Source organism: Podarcis muralis, chromosome 6, assembly GCF_964188315.1.
Source record: "Podarcis muralis chromosome 6, rPodMur119.hap1.1, whole genome shotgun sequence".
Lineage (NCBI taxonomy): Eukaryota > Metazoa > Chordata > Lepidosauria > Squamata > Lacertidae > Podarcis > Podarcis muralis.
In genome coordinates, this window is record NC_135660.1 from 38,607,186 (window position 1) to 38,634,025 (window position 26,840).

At 43.7% G+C, this 26,840-nt stretch overlaps 1 protein-coding gene across 3 annotated transcripts in view; it reads left to right on the top strand.

The window, feature by feature from the left end:
• Positions 1–26,840, top strand: part of IGF2BP2 (insulin like growth factor 2 mRNA binding protein 2) — a 59,119-nt gene that overhangs the window by 12,015 nt on the left and 20,264 nt on the right. For all 3 annotated transcript variants that reach the window (XM_028730826.2, XM_028730828.2, XM_028730827.2), the window contains exons 3-5: positions 20,142–20,190; positions 23,959–24,010; positions 26,090–26,153. In XM_028730826.2, coding sequence (XP_028586659.1) covers positions 20,142–20,190; positions 23,959–24,010; positions 26,090–26,153 — 165 coding nt within the window. The remainder of the gene's footprint in view (positions 1–20,141; positions 20,191–23,958; positions 24,011–26,089; positions 26,154–26,840) is intronic.

Consider the following 26,840-nt stretch of genomic DNA (forward strand, 5'->3'; position numbering starts at 1 on the left):
CTGAGACCTTGTGAGCCACTGACAATGACGGAGGAACAATGACCTGCTTCGGTATGGGACAGGTTTGTGTAGGATCACATGAACTGAAACACAGCTCAGAAAGGCCATTGGGAGTGGCCAAAGAGCTCACTATTTGTGAACCCCTCTTTGTGCCTGGAGAGCAAGAGAGTTTTCAGAGAATTGATGGGGGAGCCTGGAAGAACCATGTATGCATGGTATGTGCTTTCCTCTTTCCTTTTGTTCCGCTGTTGTATCTGGTCAAACTAGTTTTGCAGGCTGCTTGAAGACAAACTGCAAGATCTTTGAACAAGAGATGGTAGTGGGACAGAGAAAAATGAGCATCCCACTCCAAATCATGGTGAATCTATCATACTTCTCCCTGCTCTTTGAGAAAACTAATCTGTCTCCCCCTCTCTGATACCAAATGTGAGGGGAACAGCTGGATGGGGACAGGTGGCACCCCTTAGGTAGTTTAGGGTGGAGATGGTTGATTACTCGCCTCCTTTCATTGCACCCACAATTGCACACATGATGGAAGAAAGCAGTTGCTGTATTCCAGCATTTCCCAAACTTGGATCGCCAGTTGTTTTTGGACTTCAGTTCCCATCAACCCTGACCACTGGTGCTGCTGGCTAGGGATGGTGGGAGATGCAGTCCAAAAACAGCTGGAGACCCAAGTTTGGGAAACCCTGAGCTAATCCAAAGAGCAGTCTTCCTGATTCAGTACTGTGCTTCAATCTGCAAGAGAGCTGTGCTCCACCTAGTAGTTCCCTACCCTAGTTATTCCTCCATTGCCTACGACTGATCCAGACACACAGGTCAAGCTTGCTTTACTCCAGCTCCCATCAGCCACAGCCAGCATGGCCAATAGTCAGGAATGATGGGAGTGTTAGTTAAGCAGCATTTAGAGGGTCACAGGGCCCCCATCACTGCTTTAGTAGGTGAAATGGAAAGCCTTTATCTTCACCTTTAATTGGTGGAAATTGTGAATGGTACTTGCAGTTTTAGACAAATGTTAAAAGATTCTTTCAGTTATGGAACTTTTGAAGTTCCCAGCAGTTTGCAATCTTATGAATGAGATCTGCTGCCACCAGGCACTTTGTGAATGAAACCAGTGCCACAAGATCATTGATGTTGTAAATTACTGAATGAGAATACATTAAGGAGGGAATAGGGGAGAGCAAGGACTTACTCGTGTTTTGAGCTTTAAAACCCTGCTTATCTTTCTGCTGATGTTGTTCAGTCCATGAAATGACTTCCAACAGTTAAAATGATACAAAGAGTCATATTGTGATGCACATACAGTTGAAAAAATAGATAATTTATACTCTCCACTTTTCCTCTCTCAAAGAGAACATCATATAAAAACTGAAAGTGTGCTCTTGAGTACTAAGTATGGCAATAATTTCAGTGCCAGTTCAAAGCTATTCTTCAATGAATTACTTGATGTAGAATTTTGGCAGAAATCTAGAGTGAGCATAGAATGTTGAGTTCTGAACACTACCAGAAGATCCTTCTCTAGCATTCCAACTGAAATGAATAAGGAATGAATTAGCTATTTGCAAACATTTCTGTGAATGGACAAGCAGAGTTTTAATGAATGAAACTTTCTACATCTTGATTCTTTCGCACAATGAGAACCTAAAGCAGTACCGATGTAGGAAGAAAGGTCAGACTTTTGTTTTCTGTTGGTACTGCAGGCTGCTTTCTAGAAAAAAAAATTAACTGTGCCAAAATGAAGACAAAATTAGTGGAGTGTATGGATTATTTCTATGGACAAGAAGGATAATGTCAGCATTCTTTCTGGTAGGACATGGAGCTGAACCAAAAACAAGAGGTAAAGTGTAGTATAGCATAGGAACATCCTTGGACCATACTAGGCTATGGCTCTCTAGACTACAACTCCCATTGTTCTTTATCATTCGCCATGCTGTGCTGGGCTGATGGACGTTGGACTCTAGCTACATTTGGAGGCCCATAGGTTCCCCATTCCATGCCTCCTGCATGGTGCAAGAGTCATGATGTTTGTCAGTGCTGTACTAGATGCTATTGATCGTATGAACCATGGCTGTGCACGCTCTAGAGCATGAGTAGGCAAACTAAGGCCCGGGGGCCGAATCCGGCCCAATCGCCTTCTCAGTCTAGCCCATGGACGGTCCAAGAATCAGCATGTTTTTACATGAGTAGAATGTGTGCTTTTATTTAAAATGCATCTCTGGGTTATTTGTGGGGCATAGGAATTTGTTCATTTTCTCTCTCCAAAAGATAGTCCGGCCCCCCGCAAGGTCTGAGGGACAGTGGACCCGGCCCCCTGCTGAAAAAGTTTGCTGACCCCTGCTCTAGAGCAGAGATAGCCAACATGATGACCTCTAGATGTTGTTAGACTACAACTCCCATCAGCCTCAGCCAGCTTAGCCCATGATCTAATAATGCTACAACATCATGAGAGCAGTAAGCAGGGTGTTGTACAACGGCACATGGCAGATGCAGAAGAAATTGATCAGTTTAGCTGATCATATCTGAATTTTCAGTATTCAGCTGTGAATCATTTAGCATTCCAGAGTTATTATATTCTAGTTGGTTCAGTACTTTCTAAGAGCATGTGGAAAGGGCCACTTAAATCCCTTTGTACTAGGGCATAAGATTCCTCCTTTCCTCCCTCCCATCCATCCTTTTTAAAATTAGTTTTTATTAAAGATTGTCTTGTGCTACAAAGCAAACAAATAAACAGGGGAAAGTACACCCTCCCATCCTTCCTTAAGGCTCAACCAAGTTTATGACCTCCCTGTGAAAGAGCACAATTATGGAAGTAGCCTAAATAGGAGTGAGCAACACAAGGCGTGTCCTGTGCATCTTAGAACTCCTGTTCAAGAATACAGACTGTCCAAGGTCAGCAATTCTCAGGGTGGCTGCAGTGTACTTTGAGACTTTTCCAGGGAAATCCTTGATCTTGAGCAATGCAGCTGCTGATGTTCAGGACACTGTGAGATAATACTGGGTTGTGAACCAAATGCCTTATTTCCTTTCTATTTATAGACCTGGCAGCCAGCTAGAAACTGAATTTCGAGGCATGTTTTTTCATGAGTACTTCTGACAGTGTGTAGCACGAGGCTGTTTTCGAGGTTTTCTCTGTGTTGAATAAACTGCATTTGATTATGTGAGCGGCCCAGAGATAACTCAGCGGGCAGCTCTGGGAGACTGACTGGAACATTGTTTCGGCATTCGATCGAGAGAAGCACAGCAAGTTATACGATACTGCGTGCTGGCCAACTTCCTCTGGCAAGCTTCACGGCTTTGTGAAGTTCTTTGTGCAGGAACGGGTGAGGAATTTCTGAGTTCATTTTTTTTTTGAGGCCTGAATTGTTGGTGTGTGGCATGAGCTGTGGAAGAGGCTCCAGAGTGAGAAGATGGAGCGCAAGGGCATGTGACCAGAGGGTGCCGATGTGAGCCTGTAGGGTAAAATGGCAGAAAGGAGCATGGGGAGCTGCCTTATTCTGAGTCAGGATACTGGTTGGTTCATTTAGTTCAGCATTGTCTGAACTGACAGGCAGCAGCTTCCAAAGGTTTCAGATTGGGGTTTCTCCAAGCCCATCCTGGTGATACCCAGGGATTGAACCCAGAGCTTTCTGTATGCAAAGCAAAGCAAGGTAAAGGTAAAGGGACCCCTGACCATTAGGTCCAGTCGTGACCGACTCGGGGGTTGCGGCGCTCATCTTGCTTTATTGGCCAAGGGAGCCGGTGTTTGTCCGCAGACAGCTTCCAGGTAATGTGGCCAGCATGACTAAGCTGCTTCTGGTAAACCAGAGCATCGCACGGAGACACCGTTTACCTTCCCACCGGAGCGGTACCTGTTTATCTACTTGCACTTTGATGTGCTTTCAAACTGCTAGGTTGGCAGGAGCAGGGATCGAGCAACGGGCGCTCACCCCGTCCCGGGGATTTGAACCACCAACCTTCTGATCAGCAAGTCCTAGGCTCTGTGGTTTAACCCACAGCACCACCCGCATCCCTGTATGCAAAGCAACTCCTCTGCTATTGAGCTACAGCACTTCCATGTGCCCAGATGGCAGCAATCTGACTCCTAACATCTAGTCCCTCCTGTTTCTTCCAGCACCTCCACCATTTCTTAGGAAGAACATCAAAAGTAGATTGTACACTGTTGGTTTAGAAGTCTTGAGAACCAACTCCTAGGGGCTGAGGTCCCTTCAGTCTCTCCCCTCCCCCCAAAAAATACTTGAGGGGGGTTTGGTCCCTCCAGCATTGATGGGCATTGCCATTCAAATGGCATGCATGCACCGTGTCTTGTGATTGGTTATGCAGGGTGGGATTTACCTGCCCCCCAATATTTTATTCAAGTTGGCACCCCGCTTGAGATGTATGAGTGATACAGAAAACTGTGGCAAGTGAACCCCCATAGTCCACCTTGAGCAATCCAAAATCAGGTCCCTCACAACATAAATTCAGTACCAAAGAAATTAATGTCTGCTGTTATAGAATATATTGTGCAAATGTACATGTAGCTGCTCCAGTGTGCTTCCAAGATTTAGGGTCTCTGGTTCAGTCTCCAGCACCTGGAGAGCCAAACATTATGGGCTGGATGGACAAATAGTTTGACCTGCTTTAAGGTAGATTCTGATGTTCCGAAGCTTTTGCAGTGCTTCAGATCAGGCAAGAGATGTTTTACCACTGGTAAAAAATAATAATATCCAGAACAGCTTGGATATCAAAGTTGAAATGAATTAAGTGCAGTGCACTATATTTTAGATGACTCCGTGATTGTGCTGATGTTTTGCTTGTGATTTTTCACTGAGCTTCTTCATATTTGGTGGCATTGCGGGATGCGGCATGTATTAGGATATGTTGTCATCTGTCAAGTAATAAATAGGTTTGCATGTTGCCTATTATATGTTGTTATGTTATGTTATATGTTGAAAATACACTGCTGTCCAAAATGATCAGAAATCATCTGCCCTAGCTGCAACAAAACATGTCTGTCTCTACCACCGCAGCAGGAGTTGTAGCACTCCAAAGGTTGGACGTCACCCTTGAAGGCATACTCCATTGTCTCCTAAGACAGACTGATGTCAACAAATATGTTGAAAATACTCTACTGTCCCAAAGGATCAGAAATCAAATATTCACTGAATATTTGGTAAATATGCCACCACAAGGAAAATGATCTTGTGGAATAATGCTTGCCCAATCTTGCAGCACTTTATACGGCCAGAAAGGGGCATTGCCCAGAGCTAAGCCATCTTTAATGCTTTTTACAAGTGATAAATTGACTAGACCTTAGGTAGTGTTGCTTGTTTTGTTTTAAAAAAAAATTAGGAGCATACAGATAAAATCAAAATTTAAACTGTAAATTAATTTGTGGATTTTCTTTATTTTATTCACTTCCATCTTCATATAAGACTGCCTTTTTGCCAATTTTTAAATAACATATATTGGACAAGGTTGTATAAATACAGACCCCTATCAGCTGCATTCCCCATAAAGCTCTGGATTTGGTGATTAACCTGAGGTGCTGAAGAGGAAAAGTTGCCAAGTCCTTTTTTTAATGCATGCTACTGCTGCTTGCGAGACGCGGGTGGCGCTGTGGGTAAAACCTCAGTGCCTAGGACTTGCCGATCGTATGGTCGGCGGTTCGAATCCCCGCGGCGGGGTGAGCTCCCGTCTTTCGGTCCCAGCTCCTGCCCACCTAGCAGTTCGAAAGCACCCCTAAGTGCAAGTAGATAAATAGGTACCGCTTTATAGCGGGAAGGTAAACGGTGTTTCCGTGTGCTGCGCTGGTGCTGGCTCGCCAGAGCAGCTTCGTCACGCTGGCCACGTGACCCGGAAGTGTCTCCGGACAGCGCTGGCCCTCGGCCTCTTAAGTGAGATGGGCGCACAACCCTAGAGTCGGACACAACTGGCCCGTACGGGCAGGGGTACCTTTACTGCTGCTTGCAGAACCTCACTGTTCCATCTTTTTAGTCCATCCTTTTATTCGTTTCCCATCTGATATAGGTACCACATTTCCATTGCACATTCCATGCATTTTGATTTGTAATACTCACTGTTCAGTGCCTTTAATGCAGAGATATGTTTTAGAAGAGGGGTTTGCTTTTCTCCACCAGCCCCACCCTGTGGGGGCAGGAACACTCACCTGTCAATCTCTGATGTTATGAGAAGACTGATAAATGGGCAGTCCTGCCCACTGCAGGTAAGAGGGAGGGTTCTACTTCACCAGTGCATTCCCCACAGAGAACAGACTGGTGAAACCACGCCCAGCAATATTGAACCCTGCCCATAAAGCTGATGTCACCCAGTGACATCAATTGATGGACAAGTGGGCATGGTTCGGAGAAAATGGCCTTGTGGGCCAAATTGACATGCCGAGATTGGCCCGTGGGCTAGATGCTCCCCACACACTTCCTTTAGAAAGTAACCCACTTCAGATGTTAACGGGTCTTCTCCATTCATATAGTGAATGTGTGGGACCAAGCTTTACCCCTATTCATACATTGAATGTGTCTGTTTGCGTGAATTCATGTGCACATATTGGCAGGCCTCCACATCATAAGGGGCCTTGCTTATTTAAGGTTTCTGACTGTGTCTCCTGCCACTCAGTATATGTTTACATACAAAGAGACAAATGTGCACCTGCCGCCACCACCCCACATTCATAGTACATGTGGAGGGGAGGCCTGGTGTCCTAAGAGGGTTACTAGTGAGCGCATGTTGCACTTTCAGAGATGGGCATGAGTACTGGAAGGGAAAGGAATGGGAAGCTACAAGCCAGGAGGGATCATAGTTCAGTTTTGTTCAGCGGCTATGTTTCAAGCCACTAAAAGTGCCTGAGCAGTTCTTCCCAAACAATAATATGCCTGACAATGTGGTGTAAAGAAACAAAAATCCAAGACTGGAAGAGGAAGCTGGTGAAGACAGACTGCCTTGCTTTGCGCACCAGGCATGAGGAGTGAAACGTGTGAGTTCTCCCATTCTGAAATGGCTGCTTTTGCATTATGGAGAAGTTTTATAATGCATATGACAAATGTTCACAAACGGGCTGGAGGTGGCTTCTGAATATTGCAAATACAATTCTTCATAGACTATTTTAACCCTAAAGTAAAAAAATGACTTTGAAATATATATTTGAAGCAAGCAACACAGCAAGGTGTGGGGACAAGCCAGGCTAAGCTAATTGTCTCTGAATTGTGTTTTTGGAAATACTGGGAGATTATCACAAATCATAATTGTGAAAACTGTGAAAACAAGGATGGTCATATTTGTGCAGCTAAGAGCATAAGAATAGCCTTCTGGATCAGGCAATGTCCTTCTGGATTTGCCTGATGTTGTGTGGGCAGAAGGAGCCCCCAGCCCCCCCCCCCCCGATGCTGCCCTCCTCATTTCCCACCTGGCACGGGAGTGGCATCACGGTAGCAGGGGGGCAGGCGGGATGTTTGTGCATCCCAGCGTAACGCATGAGTGCTTTCGCACTAGGCAGGGGCAGGACGTGTCATGTGGTGCACCCCCCCCTCCTGGGGCTAATGATAGTGAGGAACAACTCTTGAGTGCCTCTGAGGCGTAGCGTAATAGGGATAAACCCCTGACCTCTTTCCGAGCTGGGAAGTCCCTATATCCCCCTTTGTCTGGATAAGGCATAGGCAAACTTGGCCCTCCAGATGTTTTGAGACTACAATTCCCATCATCCCTCACCACTGGTCCTGTTAGCTAGGGATGATGGGAATTGTAGTCCCAAAACATCTGGAGGGCCGAGTTTGCCTATGCCTAGTCTGGATCCTGAATAGAGATAGTTTGGCAGCAACAAGGATGCCATTTATTTGTCAGGTGAGGACACATCTCTTTGCCCGGACTTTTGGGCAGGGGAGAGGCAGATTGAGCGCTTGAACTTCTAACACTGCTGGTTTTATCTGTCCACCAAATTGTCTTTCATCACTAGTTTTAATTCATTATTTAATTTCTGGTTTGGAACACCTCGATTTCTGCCCTGGGACCAGGCCTAGATTTGGGCAAATTGCAGTTGCTTCTGTGCAAGCAGCCAGATGGCCGATTAAGCTGAAATCTAGAAGCTGCACTCAGTACGTTTTGAGCCAAGCACTACTTACTGCTGGCTGCACGTGGAGCAAGAGAGAGGAAGCCAGAACTGGCTGCTGTCATATCAGGCCGTCCAGTTGGCTCATTTTGTCTCTTATTTTGGGCACCAAAGCAGTGTGTGTAATCACTCCTTTAGGAACATGGCTGTCCTATGCTCTGTCCTCCATTCCTTTCTTTTATACCTGCATCTGATTCTAAAATGGGTTTAAGGTGATTTGAATGTGAAGCAGTCAGAGCTGAAACCAGGAAAGGCAGACTCTCCAGTGGACCAAAGGGACAGTTTCTACATGGTCCAGGTCAGATTTTTGTCCTGCAAGCATTGCAATAATATAAATATTTAATAACTATGTTCTCATCTTTCTGTCGCTGCTCTTTTAGATCACAGCATTTTCTGTGTCATGCATCGTGCTGAGCTGCTCTTAACAAACCATGTATTAGGTCTAACACTTGAACCTTTTATTCTGCTCTCTAAAAAAATAACAACAATAGTATTAACAATAAGCTGAGAGCGCAGGCTTGGGAGAAACCAAAGAGTCGATCCTACATTCAGCGAGACGGCTGCTTGTCACCTTACCCCTTATATTTACATTGGGTGCTATGGATACCTGGGTGCAAAACGCTTTAACCTCCCATCCATTGAGAATGGAACAAGCAAGATAAAATTGCCACCTTTCTCAGAAAATAGACAGAAGCATGGGGAAAGGCCTGCTTATTTTCAGAGTTCCTACTACTGTGGATTCCCCCTGCACAAGGAGAGCGATCATTTAATTGAATGCATTCCCAGCCAATGTGAGGCACATCTGTACTGAAGGGCAGAAAGAGAGCGAGAGAGAGAGAGAAGTGTTCTTCCATAGGATTTATTCTAGCATCCCAACCAGTGAATACATGCTAGAACAGTTTGTAACCAGAATAGCATTAATAATAATAAAATATCCTCAAAACTAAAGGCATTTCCAGACTCTTGCTCTTATCAGGTGCAATTCAGTCTGGCACATTCAGCCTGATTTTGATTTGGAGCTCTTGCACAGCAAACCCCCTTCTCCACAGAACCAGACTTTCCATTTTTACTCTAGTCATGTGCTAGCACAATGCCCAGGATTGGCCTAAGTGTTGTTGAGTAAGGCCTGCTGGGTTTATCTTTCCAAGCCAAGTTTTGATGTCTCCTTGCTGCTTACCAGAGGCCTTTCTGCTCAGCTTGTCACGGGGAGCATTAGATGAATAGCTGGAATACTTTCAGGAAATAATTCTGAAGAAGCATGAATTATGCTGATGCATCAGAAACCATCATGTTTAGTAGCACCCTGCAGCTTGACAAACCCTTTGACATCAACTGCAGCAAACTTGCAAGTGCACACCTTGGCACTGATTCATACATTGGTGATGATCAAACAGTATTTATATGGTTATCACTGCACTGTTGAATTCTTTTCTCCACAAGCATCTCCCCAGAAGCGCTTGCCTCCCACAGTCTGTGATCATTCTGGCCTTTATCCGTGCCCATATGGGTTTACTCTTAGTAAATGATGAGCATTGTTACTGCAGAATTCTAGCTTCATTTAGACCATTTAGGATGTCCTGCGTCTTATGTGACGATTTGAAGCTAGTTCTTTAAGGAGCAAGGCATGAAGTATTTTCCCGCTGCCATTTATTCAACATTTAGTTCTGAAATCCAGCCCATTTGAAAAGTGGTGGAAGATGTGCATGATTTCAGTGGGTGAGACAAAAGGAAGAGAGGAAAGAAGACCTATATATGTTATAGGTAAGAAGAGACTGGACCGAGTAGTCAGCAAGCATAGAAGCACAGTTCTGGCATCATCATTCCTCTGAAGGTAATATCTGGTCTAGAGGTTTGTTATGTTTTTTTGAGCTTATTTGGGATGACAAAAAGTGGCTTCCACATTAGAGGAACAGGTTTTTTGAATGTCGTTCCAGTGCAGGTGAATACTTGAAGCTATGTCAAGCCGCAGTTGAACAACTTTTCTCCCTATTGGTCAACATGCAGTGGTCCTGCCATGCTGGCTGAGGTTGATGGAAGTTGTAGCCCATCTGGAGGGCATCAGTTTGGGGAAATCTGCCCAAAGGAGTCAGTGCCTAAGTATTTGTTCTGATGGAGTGGAGAGATGATCTTCTTTCAGTTGCCAGCCTGATGCCCTCTAGATGTTTTGGACTCCAACTCTGAACAGCAAACTGCCGTTCTAGCTGGAGAACCAGGAGGGCACCAGGTTCACTAATCTAGTCAGTATGCTCTGGTAGAGCAAATGTTGAATTTCAAGGTCCAGGCTTAAATCCTTGTTCAGCTGCAGAGCTTTAGGTGAGTTTCTCTTTCATATTCCACTGGGAAAGTGTTATAGACTAACTTGAATCTTGAGTGTCTCTGTTTCACAACTCTGATCTTAAATACCCATTTGCAAACCTAGTCTAGGAGGAGCCTGGAGTAGTGAGGTGTGTGAATGCATCTGATTATGCATTTTCTTTTATATAATCATTTTCTTTCCTTCTTTCTTTCTCTGCCAAAGCAATCTTTGCTGTCCAGGGGGGAAAAACTGAGGATAAACGGAGAAGTTTTGTAAAATCATTTTATACAGTGAAACGTGCTACCAAAATAGTAGAAAAGCTCAAATGTCATGCTGATGTTTTATCTGTGGAATATAACTTGGGAAGGCCAGGAGCTAGCAAAGGGAACCTCCTTCCATCAATACCCCCTTCCCCTGCATGTGCTTTTCAGAGATAGCTTTTTTAAAAAATAAAATAAAAAACCTCCTGATAGTAAATCTAGAAGGATTGATTTGCATAGTTTCCTCATCCCCTTCCTCTTGCCCTTTGGACCTGTTTGTTTGTGGACGCTTCCACTGTAGGACTGTCAGCCTCTGCAGATGGAGTGGAGGTTGACTCATTTCCTTAAGTGTCTTCAGTACTGCCATGCAGCTGGCCAGCATGCCCTGTGATGTCAGACCCCTCCTCCTATCATTCCTAGCAAGCTGTCTGGGCCTGGATGGGAGCTATGCATTGTTCTGCAGATGGGCACAAGTTCACCCCACTATTGCCACCTGCCACAAGCTGAATGGCGACTGTTTGCAGTGTGGAGCCTGCTTCAGTTGAGCATTTTTGCTGATTTCCCAGAGTACTTAAATGTGTGGGGAGCCTATACAAGTAGACCAGGTTTCTCACTGCAGATGGGAGTGGGGAGGAAAAGCATGCCCATCTCCATATTCTCATGCTCAAGATGCTATTTGTGTGGAGAAACAAACGCCTAAATATGGTTAAAATTAGATCATCATCACTTAGATTCGTAGGACCACCTCATGTCTCCATTCAGCCTCACAAAAATGTTAGGTGAGATAATTGTTCCCATTTTACAGAAGAGGATCTGGAGCTAAGAGATGAATACTCCCATTTTTTACTTGAAGTCTGCCTCTTTATCTACTGGTCCATGTTAGCTCACTGAAAATCAGAAGATGGCAACTTTTGAGAAGTGTTATGGTATACTGTTAGTTGCTGGGGGGACCTGGTTCAAATGCTCTGTCTCTCCCACCACACCTGTGAATTCATTTGGTAGCCGTAGGCCAACCAACCATTATTTTTTTGGCCACAACCCGCACCCCAATTCCTTTTTCTGCAATGGGAGGATAATATTGGGCTGTCTTGCAATGTTGCAAGGGTTACTAAGGAAATGTTTGGGAAGACATATTAATATTTCCTATGAATACTTGTGTTGTTGTTAGGACTAACATCTTCTTAGAAAAGGCTTAACCAGCAGTGAGGGGCAAAGGCCTCAGAAATGTTTGTTATCTTTTTTAAATAAAAAATCATAGGGCCAAGAATAAGAGTTGTTTGGCCCTTCTTTTGTTTATTTTTCTCTTAGGATTCCCTTCACTGGGGTAGAAACTGAAACCAAAAAAGGATATTTATTCCTGTTTGTTAGTTTGAAAAGACAGGTGCAAATGCACTACCATAGTATGTTAACCACATTAGTTTCCGCAGGAAAGTGTTTGACTTGTGTACAGCTTGTATGTTCACACCAGTGAGCATTATAGGCCTGTTGTTTCTTTCTGTCTTTCCTCTGAATTTAAGAAGAAAAATAGCGCCTATCACTTTTTGCAAAGGAATGCGGGGGGGGGGGGAGAGAGCAGTCTACCCAACTATTTATTTTCAAGATAAAGGTAAATCAACCCCCATCATACTCCTGAGCCATCTTTCAAAACAAGATTATACCCACAAGAGAAAGATCAGTTCCAGCAGAAAAGCAATGTTAAACTGCTAGTACTCTTGTAAGAAGCATGGACTTTCACCAGCAGTTACTAGGGTTTTCTTGTGAGTAAAGCGTGCTGGTGAACAATGTATGTACCTGCGTAAGCATACACTTTAAATGTAATTGCTCTGTGGGTTGTTTTTTAAAAAAAGAGAATGAGATTTATAAATAGAATAACATTCACCAAGTCCTTCAGGTTGTATACATGCAAAGCCAGTTGTGCCATAAAACTTGTCATTTGAAGGACTAGGGCAAAACTCCATCTAACAATCACTCGCCAAATTGGTGGGTTCAATGCAAATGCTGTTTGTGGTTTTTAAAAAAAACCCATGGTCTATTGTATCTAGACTCCCCTGTGCTGAAATAATGGGCTGCATGCCCTCTTGTGGCAGGATAGAAAATGACTTTGAAATCAAAGCACCTGAAGTTCACTGTTCTCTCCTTAAGAGAGATGTTCTGTCTCTCTTGCAGGAGAGCAAACTTTTTTTTTAAGAGACTGATGTGCAGTGGTCTGTTAGGGCAGACCTTGTTGGCAGTCGCTGCCTAGATGCTCATGCCCAGTTGCAATATGCATGATGCTTATCTCCCTAAATGGGGAAGGGATGAGCATGCCTAGTCAGTTTGTAAGGATGGGCTGTAGTTCAGTGGTCAGGTCCCAGGTTCACTCCCCAGTATTTCTGTGTATGGCCAGCAAGGAGAGCCACTGTCAGTGCTGAGCTAGATGAACCACTCCTATGGTAGTCTCCTATGTTCTTCTTTGGGGTCCCCTCCTCCAAGCAACTGCTTTTATATTTTCTGACTTCTGGGGTAGGGAGAGACACTGAATTTGCAGCTCTGTGGTGGGGGAAAGAGGTGTGCTGTCAGGATTTATCAATGGGTGTGCTCTGTGTGCATTTGTAGAGTAAGGGGGAAGGGATGCTTTGGAGTTGCATTGTGATGAGAGTTGTTTACTGAAAGGTGTGTCTTGAGCGCACCCTTGGATAATACATTTCCATTAGCCACATTTTTGTCCTTCTTTCCTACATGTAGAGGAATTTGTGCCGTTGGCATACATAGTGTGCCTTTGCTACTTCTGCATACCCTGTTTTAGTGCTGGGGCTCCTCCTGAAGCCGACTGTCCTTTTTTTAAAAAAGTACTTTTTTGTACTAGAGAGCCCATTTGTTTCTGCTGTCACTCAGTCTCCTCCACTGCTTTGCTACTGCTGCTGCTGCTGCTGCTACTGCCCAGCATACGTCTATTGAACATTCCAGGGTTATATAATTCTTTCTCCATAATCTTGATCTCATTCTTGATCTCACGATGCAATCTTTAGTAAGTGATTCTCACAGCCCACTGCCCCCAATTCACAAGTTTGTGCTAAAAGCTTTAAATTGGTCACGTATGGACTTGTGCTTCGCTCTGAGCACTAATAAAGAACCTGTATGTAACATTTTTGCCAGGTGTTCGGTATACTTCAAATTGATCAGTCAAGACTATTCTCCTTATGGGCATGGTCATCAAGCTGAAAACTATTAAATACCTCTCACTTGCCACATGAAAGAAAACAGTACTGTCTAAAGTCTTTTATCATTCTTTTCGGCTCCACTTGCAATGCGGTAAAACTCAAACCCATAGTTGTTGTTTGGATTTCCCGCCCAGTTTTCTGCAACAGTTCCATCAATTTCCAACTTTTCCAGGAGGCCTTAGCTGGATTTAAAATAAAAAATAAAAAATTGCCTTACTGGTTTATTTTCGGATTTTATTTTCACACCATGTAATCTGTGCTGCTGCTGCAGACGTTGTAAAAGAAGCCTAGAGGGGGCTGAAGTGTGGAACAAATAGACTTTAACAGTGTGCAACTCTCTGCTACAAATTATTTTAAAATGGGTGCCGCCTTGTGTGTCTTTTCTCTGCTGGTGTTTTCGAGAAATGCTTCCCTCCATTGGCAAGTTAGAAGGATGGATGTGTGGTCTTATTCAAGAGGTGACTCAGATCACATGTTGAGTTCTTTATATCGAAGCTTTATTACTGCCCATTCCTCATCAAGTAATACCTGCCACTGGGTCAGTGATACCTCTAGCTTTGCTTTCTCCAACTCTGATAGGCAACTCTGTATGTGCAGGAAAGCAAGTAGAGCAACAGTTTCCCTCTAGTACTTCAACAGCAGGGATGGGAAACATGTGGCCCTCCAGTCATTAACTGGACTACAATTCCAACCATTCCTGACCATTGGCCATACTAGCTTGGGCTGTTGGGAGTTGGAGTCAAACAACATTTGGACTATTAACTCTGATGGAGGGGAAGTGGTCCCAGGTTCTCTCATGACACATCTATTACAGAGGATGCAGAATCTGGAGAAGCCTAGGCTGAACATTGCTACCCAGTGTATTCATTTATGACTTGTAGGTTTGTTTATTTTGGCAGACCTTCAGCAAGGAGTGAGTGGGGTAGCACTGGGGTGATGTGGAGGAAGGGGTAGTTTGGGTGGTGTTCCGGTGTGGTGGGCTGTGCTTGTTTACTTTTCATACTCTGCTTCTGGCTGAGTAATGGGAACTATGCTTGAGCAGAGTTTATTGATTCATTTGATGCAACGCTAAAACAGGTGCTTTCATTGTTTTCCTGTCTTGCTTAGAAGCCTCCATCTCACTGGTGATGCAAATGGACTCATGCATGCACCTTGACATTGCCCTTGCGTTTCCACAGTGATGGAGCTTTGAGTCAGGCTAAACTTGTGAGAGCTGCCATTGAATGTTAAAACCATAGAAAACACACCCACTTGAATGAGTGGTAAGAAAGCCCTAAGAGCATTTTGACTGTGTTTGCCTTTAGCTAATCTCTCCCTCTCCATCCAGTCTTCATTTCTGCTCTCCTTTCATGACCCTTCATTTGCCAGCTTAAAACCAAATTAAGTTATTTGGAGTGGTGGCTAGTGCCCATTGCAACTGGTAGGGTGGAAGGCAGGGAGACCAGCAACAGGGAGACAACCAACTACTTCTAGTTTTGACCCCATCCTCCTTCCTGCTGGGTTGTACAAGGACAAAATTAAGACTGAATGTGGCCTGGACTGCATTAGGCTGGTCCTTTGCCAACATAATTTGAAACCAGTGCCATTACACTGATATGTGACTTAAAGTGTGAAGCTTTGCCTCTTGGCAGTTAGCAACACTTCGCAGAGTCATCAAACCTAGATATACAGCTTTTGCTGATAATGAAATGTTTCCACACTACCTATTTCAACATGATACAATGTAGAGTAGGTTACTGATGGGGCTTTTGAAACTGCTTCCTCTCATGAATCTAAGGTAAACTGATGTCAGAATCATAGTTTAACCTCTGAAATGTTCTCTGGTTTGGAACAATGGGATTCAGCATAGGTTCTAGTTGAGTTTCTGTTGCTTCGGGAGTTGTGCTTGTGATTCTCTTTGAGTCTTTAGTCTCTTCCAGATGACCTCCTTATTGAGCATTCATCCTAATTAGTTTGCAGGGAGATAAGATGACATTGGCCATTTAATGAGCATTTGTTCTGATTTGTTTGCAGAGAGGTTAAATGATATTTCAAAGCAAGTGTTATCCCACACTTTCCAGTGGGTCTGTTGCCCAAGACCTCCCAATCAACTGTAATTGCATAACCTGATTTTGCCTGGCATCTGATCTAACCTCTCTGAAAAGAGCTACAATCTAGAAGCTTCCTTAAACGTTTCAAGGGCTGCTTACCTTCATTTGCAAGCAAGAAAATATAACGAATGTATTTCACAGGCAATAAGCATGGTGGCCAGCCAGATGGGCGGGGTATGAATGAATGAATGAATGAATGGTGCATGTGGTATCATTTGTTTTATGTATTGGAGAGTTGAGAAATGAACTGAAAATCTACCAGGCATTGAAACAACTTGGGGAAGCAAAAGTACTAAAGCATAAAAAAGTGTGCTAGCATTTTAAAGGATATGACTTCCCCCAAAGACTCCTGGGAACTCTAGTTTAAGGGTACTGAGGATTGTAGCTCTAGTGGGTCATTTCAGGATTCTTTGGAGGAAGTAAGGTGCTTTAAGTGTGGTTTAAATGTATGGTGTATATGCAGCTAGAAAGCAATAGCAGTTGTGTAACTGTGAGCAGAAACTAATAGACATGGTACAAAAGGAGGAAAGGAGATGAGGCAAAGGCAAAGAAGCAGATGCAGGTCACAAATTCTTCATAGTTATGTAAGTATTTCACAGCCAGATGGATTGGCCACTGACAGAGTTGGCTATCCTGTCTCACATCCCCCTGTACTGCAGACATGTGGAATAAGACTCTAAAGATTTGGGCTTCTGAGTCACATGAATGGGAATGTTGGCCAGTCTTCTCCATTGTAGCAGATGACTAAACATGGTGTATATTTACCCCACATAGAAATCCATGAGAGGATTAATGTTCAGTGAATTATTGGCAGGCAGAAAATTGGATTTGCCACTGGCTTCATGTTTCACCCTTTGCACTAATATTTCTGTCACTGTATAAAGACATTTTCCATTGTTTGGATACATTTGATTTCTGAGAAAATGAAAGCAGAACCTGAATTTTCAGTTCAGACTGCGCTTGAGCTCTTACCTTGCTGTTATCTGCTATTGGGGGAATTATGTTTTAGTTTTCCCTGAATGAGCACTGCTGCTGTCAGGAGAGAGAGAATGCAATTATCACAATTTGGGATTGGCTGCAGAACCTGTGAGGAAGTTAACTCACCTTTTGTAATCTGGTAGAATGAGAAGTCAGTGTTCATAGAAGTTACCTGGAGTGTCAAATATTGCTGGTGTGTTAGCCATAAAGGCGAAAGGGGTGGCTCACATAACGAAAGTGCATTTATGGTAAGGTGTGTGGGTAGAACATTGACTCATGCTAGCACTCTGCCTGTGGCTACTGTTGTGTCTCTTTTGACCCAGTGGCACAGGCAAATGTTTCTATGATTTCCCCAGTGTGAGAAACAAGAAGAGATTCAGCAGAATATCCCCCCCCCCCAGCCAATTTCAGCTGCTCACTCCTGTTTACTTGTCTTTTGGCTCATGCAAGGTTGTTGGCAACTGTTGCGTTATGCATAGGAGGAAGATCTCTGATAGAGCTTCTCTGTTGCTGGAAGGGGGCAAGAGACGAAAGCTGATATAGGAGAAAGAACTGAATGTAACAGGACCAGGGAGGAGGGATAAAGAAGCTGGCAAGTGTCGTAGTTTCCTTTGGGGAGGAGGATATAGGGGATTATCTCAGTGTGGAAAGAGAATGGGAGAAGAAATTACAGAAGATGGGTAGCAATACTTTGGGATGCGTATGGGGATGGAAAGGTGCAAGTATAAAAGAAAAGCCTTTCCCGCTGGATCCAAAAAGCCACAATACCTTCAGAGTATATGTCTGCACTTGGCTTGAGGAAAGATGAACGATGGAACTCATTTCCACTGTGGCAAAGAATATAGCAATTTGCAAAGATGGATTAGAAATTAGTAGAATGTTATGTCAATAATTGTGCGCAGACTCTTCCTACATCTACCACCATTTTGAGACTAGAGGGCCTCATCCATTTTCAGCCAACTGGGCCTTGAAAGCCCCCGATGTGGAAAACATAGGATTTCCTCAGTGAAAGCAATATTTGCACAGCAAATTTATTGCATGTGAACTGGGGGATGCACAACAGTATGTTGTATCTCTTTAGTAGCATCCATGGCTTCTGCATCCCACCTGTGACCTCGGACAGCTTCTCCAGCTCAATGCCCTGCATATGTTTTAATAAGAACATAGGAAGAGCCTGCTGGATCAGGCCCATGGCTCATCTGTCCCAGCATCCTGTTCTCACAGTGGCCAGCCACAGGCCTGTGGGAAACCCACAAGCAGGCCCCAGGCACAAGAACACTCTCCCCTCCTGCTGTTTCCAGCAACTAGTGTTCAGAAGCCTGAGGAGGCTAAAGAGCCATTGATACCCTTATCCTCCATGAATCTGTCTAATCCTCTTTTAAAACCATCCACATTGGTGGCCATCACTGCCCCCCGTGGGAGCAAGCTCCTAGTTTAATTATTTGCTACGGGAAAAAGTGATTACTTTTAGATGTCTTGAATTGTCCGACATTCAGCTTCACTGGATTTCAACTGCAGGCATGCTGCCTGTGGCTGATGGGAGTTGTAGGTCAAAACATCTGGAGGGTGCCGGGTTGGAGAAGGCTGACACAGAAGTAATATCAGCACATTGCTTTTGATGCATTACTGTATTTTTTACTGTATCTTGTGTAATGTTCACACGTCTATCTATCATCTACCAAAGTACTTCTGTACTGCAGATTCATTAAAAACTACAACATTGGTTTACAAATAAACACACACAAACACACAAAAAGCCACATAAGTTTAAAAACAGATGGTATACACAGCCATAAATGTTTGTCCCAATACTCATGTGTGAAATGGCTCAGGAGTTAATACTCCTGCATTTCCCAGTTTTCCTTTTCTATTATGAGCTCACAATTTTTGTGGAGCCCTTTCCGTGTGTTAGAAGGTTTGAAGGTCAGTCACTACTTGTTAGCTTGTTTTAATGCAGGGGCCAGTGCTAACCCCCCAGGCCTTAGGCTAGGCAGCACTCCACAAAGACCCAGCGCAGGGGCAAACCAGATGGGAGCGGCCTGCCCAACCTGAACACTCAGGCCACTGTCTTTCCCTCTAGCTGCTCCACATTCTTCTCCAATAAAAAGGAAGTGACTCGCATTTACGAATGAGGAATGCAGTGGCTCCCATGCTTCACTTAATTTCAGTCACTAATTTCACAATTAATAGAGAAGGAAAAGAATTCCAGCACTCTTTCTAAAACCCCCTAATAGTTCTGAGGAATAGTCATACGTTGTCTGAAGCACAGGAGGGAGTGGACAGCCTCCTCTTGCCTTCCCCAAATGGTGCCCTGGGGTTGGGGATGTTTATGAAGCAGCCCAGCGGTGAGGATTTACTGGGTGCTGACTGTCACACCTTTTGTGTAATTTGCCTTTAAGTCGGGTCTCATCTCGGCTTTACTGCCTGTTTACTGCGGCAGTAGAGTTCAGTGCATGCCAAAATGTACTACTCAAACTTAGTTTCTCCCTAATTTCAGATTCCCAATGCTTGATAAAACTATTTGGGTTCTGGAGCATTTTCCATAGTGCTGTGCAATCCATTTGTAAGTAAAGTATTGTCCCATACCTGGCTTCTCCCTTAATGAACATAGCACTCAGCTGTTAATGAAGGAAAGTGAAGCTTATATTTTGAGTATGTCTGCCAGTTCAAGTTTGGGCCAGGATCACTAAATATGTAATCCTATACACACTTAACTAGGAGTAAGTTTCATGGAATTTAATGGGGCTTTCCTCTGAGTAGATATGCATAAGCTTGAACTGTAATTTATTCATATATTGATGTGAAAGCAGTTGATGAATACAATAAAAGCACATTTGAAATTCGGATAGTATAGCTGGCAGGGGTTGGTGAATTTCACAACATCCATTTTCTTAAATATCCAAATGGATTAATTTTGGGTTACACTCCTGGTGTTGTGTTTCACTTACTTGTTGAGGCTGGGTTGCTGAGAATCCCAAACATTTATTGTGCTTCAGGGTGTGGAAGACAATAGATGGAGAAGTTATAGTTTGTACCAGCTCTTCATATGCCTGGCTACTGTCAAGGAACAACCGGGGGGGGGGGGGTGTTGTATAAAGGGTTCACTGTGCTGTCTTAGTTATCTCTCAGCTAAAGTTGCTGGTGTGTGATGTCAAGAAAGCAATTTCTTGTGCCGTGACTCATGTGATCTCTACTTTTGGGGACTTTATATCTTTACAGGAGCAGGAAGATTCAGATCCGGAACATTCCCCCTCATTTACAGTGGGAGGTAAGTGTACAGAAGGTTTTATTATTTCCTGCTACCTCCTTTCCCATAAGAAAATAAGTATATTTTCTTACTTGTTTACGGCATTTAACCAGGCCACCCAGTAACATGGTTTTCTGGGCAGCTGACAACATCTAATAAAAAAATAATACAATATTAAAACCACAATATCATAAAAAAGAAATTGCAGCATAAACATTTCCAGCAGAGAGAGAGAGAAATGTAGTTTTCCCACAAGTATAAAAATACACAGCATATAATGCAGTGGTTCAAAATGCTAAGATAATGGGTTTTTAAAGGCTCACGACGTATTTGTGCTAAAGTTATCCAGGGTGTTGCAGCAAGTGTCCTCCGGAGAATGAAATCGTCATTGGCTGCCACTTCTCCATTGACTAGACGTTCTTTAGCTAAATTGGGATTTAGGGTCCAGGTGGCCTTCCTGATGTGGTAGGACTCACAACTCCCCACTACCGCCAGCTGGCATGGCCAGTGGACAAGGGCCATGGGAGATGTAGTCCATCTGCATCTGAAGGACCATAGATTCCCCATCCCTGGTGTGTGGAGAGTGGTGTTGACAGAGAAGCACACCAAAGTGCCCAAAGGGAGTTTAATGGCCTCTGTCTTGCAGATGGTCTCTGTAGTCCATTACAGCTTTTTAAAATCAGCCGCCTGATTTTTCTTGTCAAAACTGAATAAAACTGGGGACTGGCCTGCAGTGCCTATTATGAACATACAGTCCCACCCTACGTTCCCGCCTTAGGACTTAATTATCTCATTCAGTTTTTTAACATTCATTTCATTACAGTTATTTATATCCTGGCTTTCAGGATAAGAATCCTTCCAAAGCAGCTGAGAGGAAACATTAAATTGCATTTAAAAATGAAACAAAAGAGGAAACAGTACTGATATAGTAAAGAAAATCAGGATCCTTCCCACAGGGCAGTTGGTGGTAAAAAGGTGCTGTGTGTGTGTGTTCCAGCTGTAGCAGATACTGAGGTGTTTTTTGTCTGCCACCTCCTCCATAGAGGCCCCAAGATAGAACACTTGCCACCCTTTCTCTTCATGGGAAATCTTAGTTTCACACTACAGTGGTACCTCAGGTTAAGAATTTAATTCGTTCCGGAGGTCCGTTCTTAACCTGAAACTGTTCTTAACCTGAAGCACCACTTTAGCTAATGGGGCCTCCCGCTGCCGCTGCGCTGCTGGAGCCCGATTTCTGTTCTCATCCTGAAGCAAAGTTCTTAACCCGAGGTAATATTTCTGGGTTAGCGGAGTCTGTAACCTGAAGCGTATGTAACCTGAGGTACCACTGTATATTTGAAGCCTACATACACACAAAAAACCCCAACAACCACGCCCCTATAGGATATGTGGCCTGCTGGTATGGAAAGAGGAACATGTGATCAGGGATCTCGCTTTGCATTGGAAACCCATTCTCTTTCCAGATATCCAGCTTATTTGTACCTTTGTGGTTTTCATTGCTTTTTTTTTTAGTGATTTGCTTGTTGCTTCTTTTTTTAAAAATAATAATATTTACATCATTTTTATTTGTTTGATGTTGGCTGCCATGGCCTCTCAGTGGAGAGGTGGGATCCAAATGTTTTAATAAATAAATGCAACAGGAGAAGTCGGGGGTGGAGAATGTTTATCACACAGCAAGGACAGCTTAAACGACCTCTTGCGGTGGCCGCATCCTAACAAAAGAATCCAGTGGACGTTAGAACAGTGTGATCCAAATAGTAAGCAATGTGCATAAAATACAGACAGTGGCACCAGGTCTAGGAAGCTTCACCAATGTTTTTTGGCAGGGAGCAGTGCCCCCCAATATTGAGGGGGCCGCCCCCATGACCACCGGGTGCCCTCTGCACGCCACAGCCCGGGAGCTGGGCTACAGCTGTGATGAGTGAATAAAAAATCATCATGTGACATGTCACGTGACCGCGCCCCCTCTGTGTGGGAGGCAAGTTGGTGCCCCTGAATAAGAACAGCCTATATCAACAAGGTGGCGCTGTGGGTAAAAGCCTCAGCGCCTAGGACTTGCCAATCGAAAGGTCGGCGGTTCGAATCCCCGCGGCGGGGTGCGCTCCCGTTGCTTGGTCCCAGCGCCTGCCAACCTAGCAGTTCGAAAGCACCCCCGGTGCAAGCAGATAAATAGGGACCGCTTACTAGCGGGAAGGTAAACGGCGTTCTGTGTGCTGCGCTGGCTCGCCAGATGCAGCTTTGTCACGCTGGCCACGTGACCCAGAAGTGTCTGCGGACAGCGCTGGCTCCCGGCCTATAGAGTGAGATGAGCGCACAACCCTAGAGTCTGTCAAGACTGGCCCATACGGGCAGGGGTACCTTTACCTTTACATTTATATCAACAAGGTAGAACATCTGGGCCTAGACAAAAAATTGTGAGCATCATCTGGGCTTTATCTGCTCCGTTGACACCCTGCACTGGGAAGGCCTGACTCTGGATCCTTCACTACAGCACACATGATGAGGCAGTGTGATGTGAAAGCCTAGGGTTCGTTAGTCTCAAGGGTTATAGAAAGATTTTTCCAGAATGCATCTTTTTGTGTGGGGAAAATGCCTTTTGGGGTACAGGAACTTTTGCTGAAGGGGCCTCTTATGCTGATCCTGTCAGCCAGAAGGCATAAGCTTGCTTGTTACACACTGGGTGCAGAGCATCAGGAATGACTACATGGCGTTAGTTGTTTTTCTTAGTCATCCTCATTCCCACAAGGACGATGACAAGGCTCTGATTAGAAGGCCCCCTTGCTGCTTCAGTACAAAAGTTCACATGACTCACTGGCAGTAAGTCAGGTGGTTGAATTCCTGGTTTCAGGTGTTGGATGAACAGGACAGCTTAAATTTTTAGTTCTGGGAAGGGTGCTTCCTGACAATCTGTGCCTGTGGCTCTTTAGGAGGGAAGAGTCACACTTTAATGCTTCCTGGAGGTTTACTGCTATGGCTGTTAGCCAAGGGGACTAGGATGCATCTTTGTAGAGCCATATATTTGCAGTGCACAAAGAGGACCTCTTGTGCCCAATCTCATGCCCTGAAGCGAGACCTCCCATGACTGAATTCGCCCCTATGTACAACATGTTGCAGTTAGGTCCTCAGTGAGTTATGCTCATGCCAGACTTCCCTGTAGGACAGGAAATAATTTTAGAATAACCTGCCTGGCTGAGTTTAAAAAGCAAGTTGTTGGTTTGAACTAAGTCTCTGAGGCAGTCCCACTCTCCTCTTCATTCTGTAGCTGAAGTGGAGAACCTCTGGCTCTCCAGATGTTGCAGGATTACAACCCCCATCACCCCTGATCGTTGGCCATGCTGGCTGGGCCTGATGGGAATTGGAGTCTGACAACCTGCAGAGGACCAGAGGTTCCCCATCCCTGTGCTACCAAATACATGTTAGAGCCAAGGGCTGATCCAGTTCTGATCCTTGGTTAATTTATTGGCCTAGCTGTGACTGATTATTGAGAGAAGTCTAGGACTTTTTCTTAGGTTCTGCCTCAGAAAGCCATTTCATGCTTGCAACTACACCAAATCCCTTTAAAGAAATGTTGGGAATAGTTCTAGCCTACAAAGGTAAAGGCAAATTATTCAGACATTATTACGGCTCTGAAATCCTTGATGAAACAATTGTCTCTTCCCATAGGCTTGGAGCCTAAGAGACATGCATTGATCACTGGTTTGTTATGGTGAGAATGTTCTGAGACAAAATTTGTGCCTCATTCATTCAAACTATTTCCCCTCACATAGTGCATCCTGGTTTCTCTTTCAGGTACTAGATGGTCTTTTAGCTCAGCATGGGACGGTAGAGAATGTGGAACAAGGTAAGGAAACGTCTTGGTACTCTCACTCTTATCATTGGTTTTTATTTAGGCATCTTGAGCCTTTCATATAGCTTTAAGTGCTTATATATAAATGATTCATTTCACAGGGACTGTTGTACTTATTAAACATCTGCTTCATAGTACTCTGGAGTAATGTGCGTCCTTACTGTCTCCCGTGCAATAAAATACAGGGATATATTTTAATAGGGTATAAATATGTAACATGTATAGGTAACATTGTCTTGAAGCACCCCCTAAACATAGAACTATTCTGGACTTCAGGGTAATCACTGAAGAAAAGCTTATCCAATAGCCACTTCACAAGTTGGTTTTGACACACAGGCGTATTGGCACAAGAGAAACAGTGTCATGTGTGAAGTGTCTAGCTGTCGGGAGAACACTTATTGAGCTTGTGTGATTGACACCAGATTCAAAGCAAACGTACATCCACTTTCTTATCCCCAAAACCTCTGAAGGAGACTCTTGCTGGATGCAAGAGTACTGATTTATCTGACTGCATTTTTAAAAATCAGTTGTGTTATTCTTTCAGGGAGCCTGAGATACTAAAACTCTTGCTTGCTTGCTTCTGCAACAGTGGCAGATCAAATAAACTATTAGGCCTCTTCCTTCAAGCTGCAGAGTTCTGACACTCTCAGCATTAAAAACTTCAGGCCAGAAGTCAGAATCTGCGGATGACCACACGCCAAAGACGTTACAAAGACTGATAGTTTCACATTATGACAGCCAAGTGATTTCCACATTCCTGGCCTTTCCCCCTTTGCTGTCTAGACCACTTAACCACACACAGCTGAGCACGTATGTGTATCTGAGAGGATGCAAGAGAATTATTATCTTACTAGTTCTGAAGCATTTAGATTAGTCTAGATAGAGGGAAAATAGAAGGCACACCCACCCCACAATATACCATGTGCTTGTTTGTATTTGTTGGTTAACTTGGGCAGCAGTAGTGCCCTGTATTTCTGTGTGATATTGAGAATGATCTGCATCTCCTTGGTTTACCTAATATTCATAGTGTCTTTCTGTTGAAATATGAAGAAAACTCAGTTGGGGTTCATACATTGGTCTGGAGGCAGGTTTTCAGCATAAAACCAGAAGCACTGGATATAGAAACAAACCAGAATGAACATGTTCTCCGTGTTATGTTATTATGCTTCAGAATTAGAAAATTCCTTCATTAGGAGCAACTTACATTTCTTACGGACAATTTGCAAAGATAAACCTCTGTAGCTTTCTCCTTTCTTGGTTTCTACTGATTCTAATTCTGAAAAAACACTTTGAGCATAATGAAACATTTTGTTGTTTTTAGAACCCGTTCTCTCTGGGGTTTTCAAGACTTTCAGTATAAACCCCTGTTTTGCCTATGAGATTTTTTTTAGATTTAAAAACTATGCAGTAAATTAGGTTAGTTGTCTAGTCACAACTTGCTTCTGTCTTTTCATTCAGCAAATTCTACCCCGACAGACAGAATATCCTGTAAAAGAAATGATTGCCATCATGCTAATCTTTCAAGAGAATTAATCTATGAATGTAACCAACAGTCATGCTAAGTGCTTATCAAAGTCATCTCATTAAGCAGAAAGCTGATAGAGGGACATGCTGGAGGAACTGGTTCACAGGATTATTTTAACCCATGACAGCCATGGGAAAATAACTGTTTTTGTCATTTATGTGCAGAGAAAGTCACAGGCTAAATTCATCCTGGGTATGGCTTTTCATGGTGCTGTGAGCTAACTGAAATGTGGGATAGTGTTGGGGTGCCAAAAGCCAAATCCAGGCCAAATCCAGCCAATGGCACTGCATCTCCAAATCAGCCTATCATAGACTGGAGTGAAGTTCTGAATCTCTGACATAGCTGCTGTGGGCTGAGGTGACCATGTGAGTTTCTTAGGACGCAAGATTCTCAATATGAAGTTCTAGAAAACATTTTGTGTGACAATGAATACGGGGGATGGGGTGGAGAGAAACTCAATAAATTAATATGATTCAAAACAGAAGCTCCTCTTGTGATATTCTCCCACATGGTAACCCAAACATTTGTTTCTCTCTGCTCCCCTTCAGTTAATACAGAATCAGAGACAGCAGTTGTCAACGTTACATATGCAACAAAAGAAGAAGCGAAAGTGTAAGTGGCAGTTCTAAGTGTAATTTTTACTCTTTCTTATCTTTCTGCTCTGTTTTTTTCTCCTGACAATGTTCTTCGAATTTTCTTCCTTTATTTGCTGCAACAAAACTAGTGTGTGGTGCATTATGGCCTAGCAACCACTGTACCAGAAACATCCATCTATCTGTTCTATTTGAGTGCTAACCAATGAGGGCCAAGCAGAATAGCTACTGAGAAATGAGAGCACCCTGTTTGACCGGGATGGGGAAGCTGTGGCCCTACCAGATGTTGCTGGGTTTTAGCTTTGATCAACCCTATCCAACCTGACACTTGGTCAGGAAGATTGAAGTTGTGGTCCAGCAACATCAGAAGGAACACAAAAGTTCCCATCCCTTATGTATGAAGTGCCAAATACTTCCAGCAAATGAAAAAGGGGACAATGGATTCAACATTGCTTTGACCAGTGGAATTTTATTCTAAGGACAGGACTGGCAAGCACCACCTTTGTGCCCATAGAAAAACAGAATTAGGGTTTCTTTATTTAGTGCACTTAGCTGCAGATAGTAAACAATATCCACAAAATGCAAAATAATATGGCCCCATTTCAGCTAGCATTAGTTGTAATTTAAGGTTGCAATCCTAAACTCACATACTAGTGAGTGAATCCTATTGCACTTAACAAATTAGGTTGGGCTTCTTAGTAAGCAT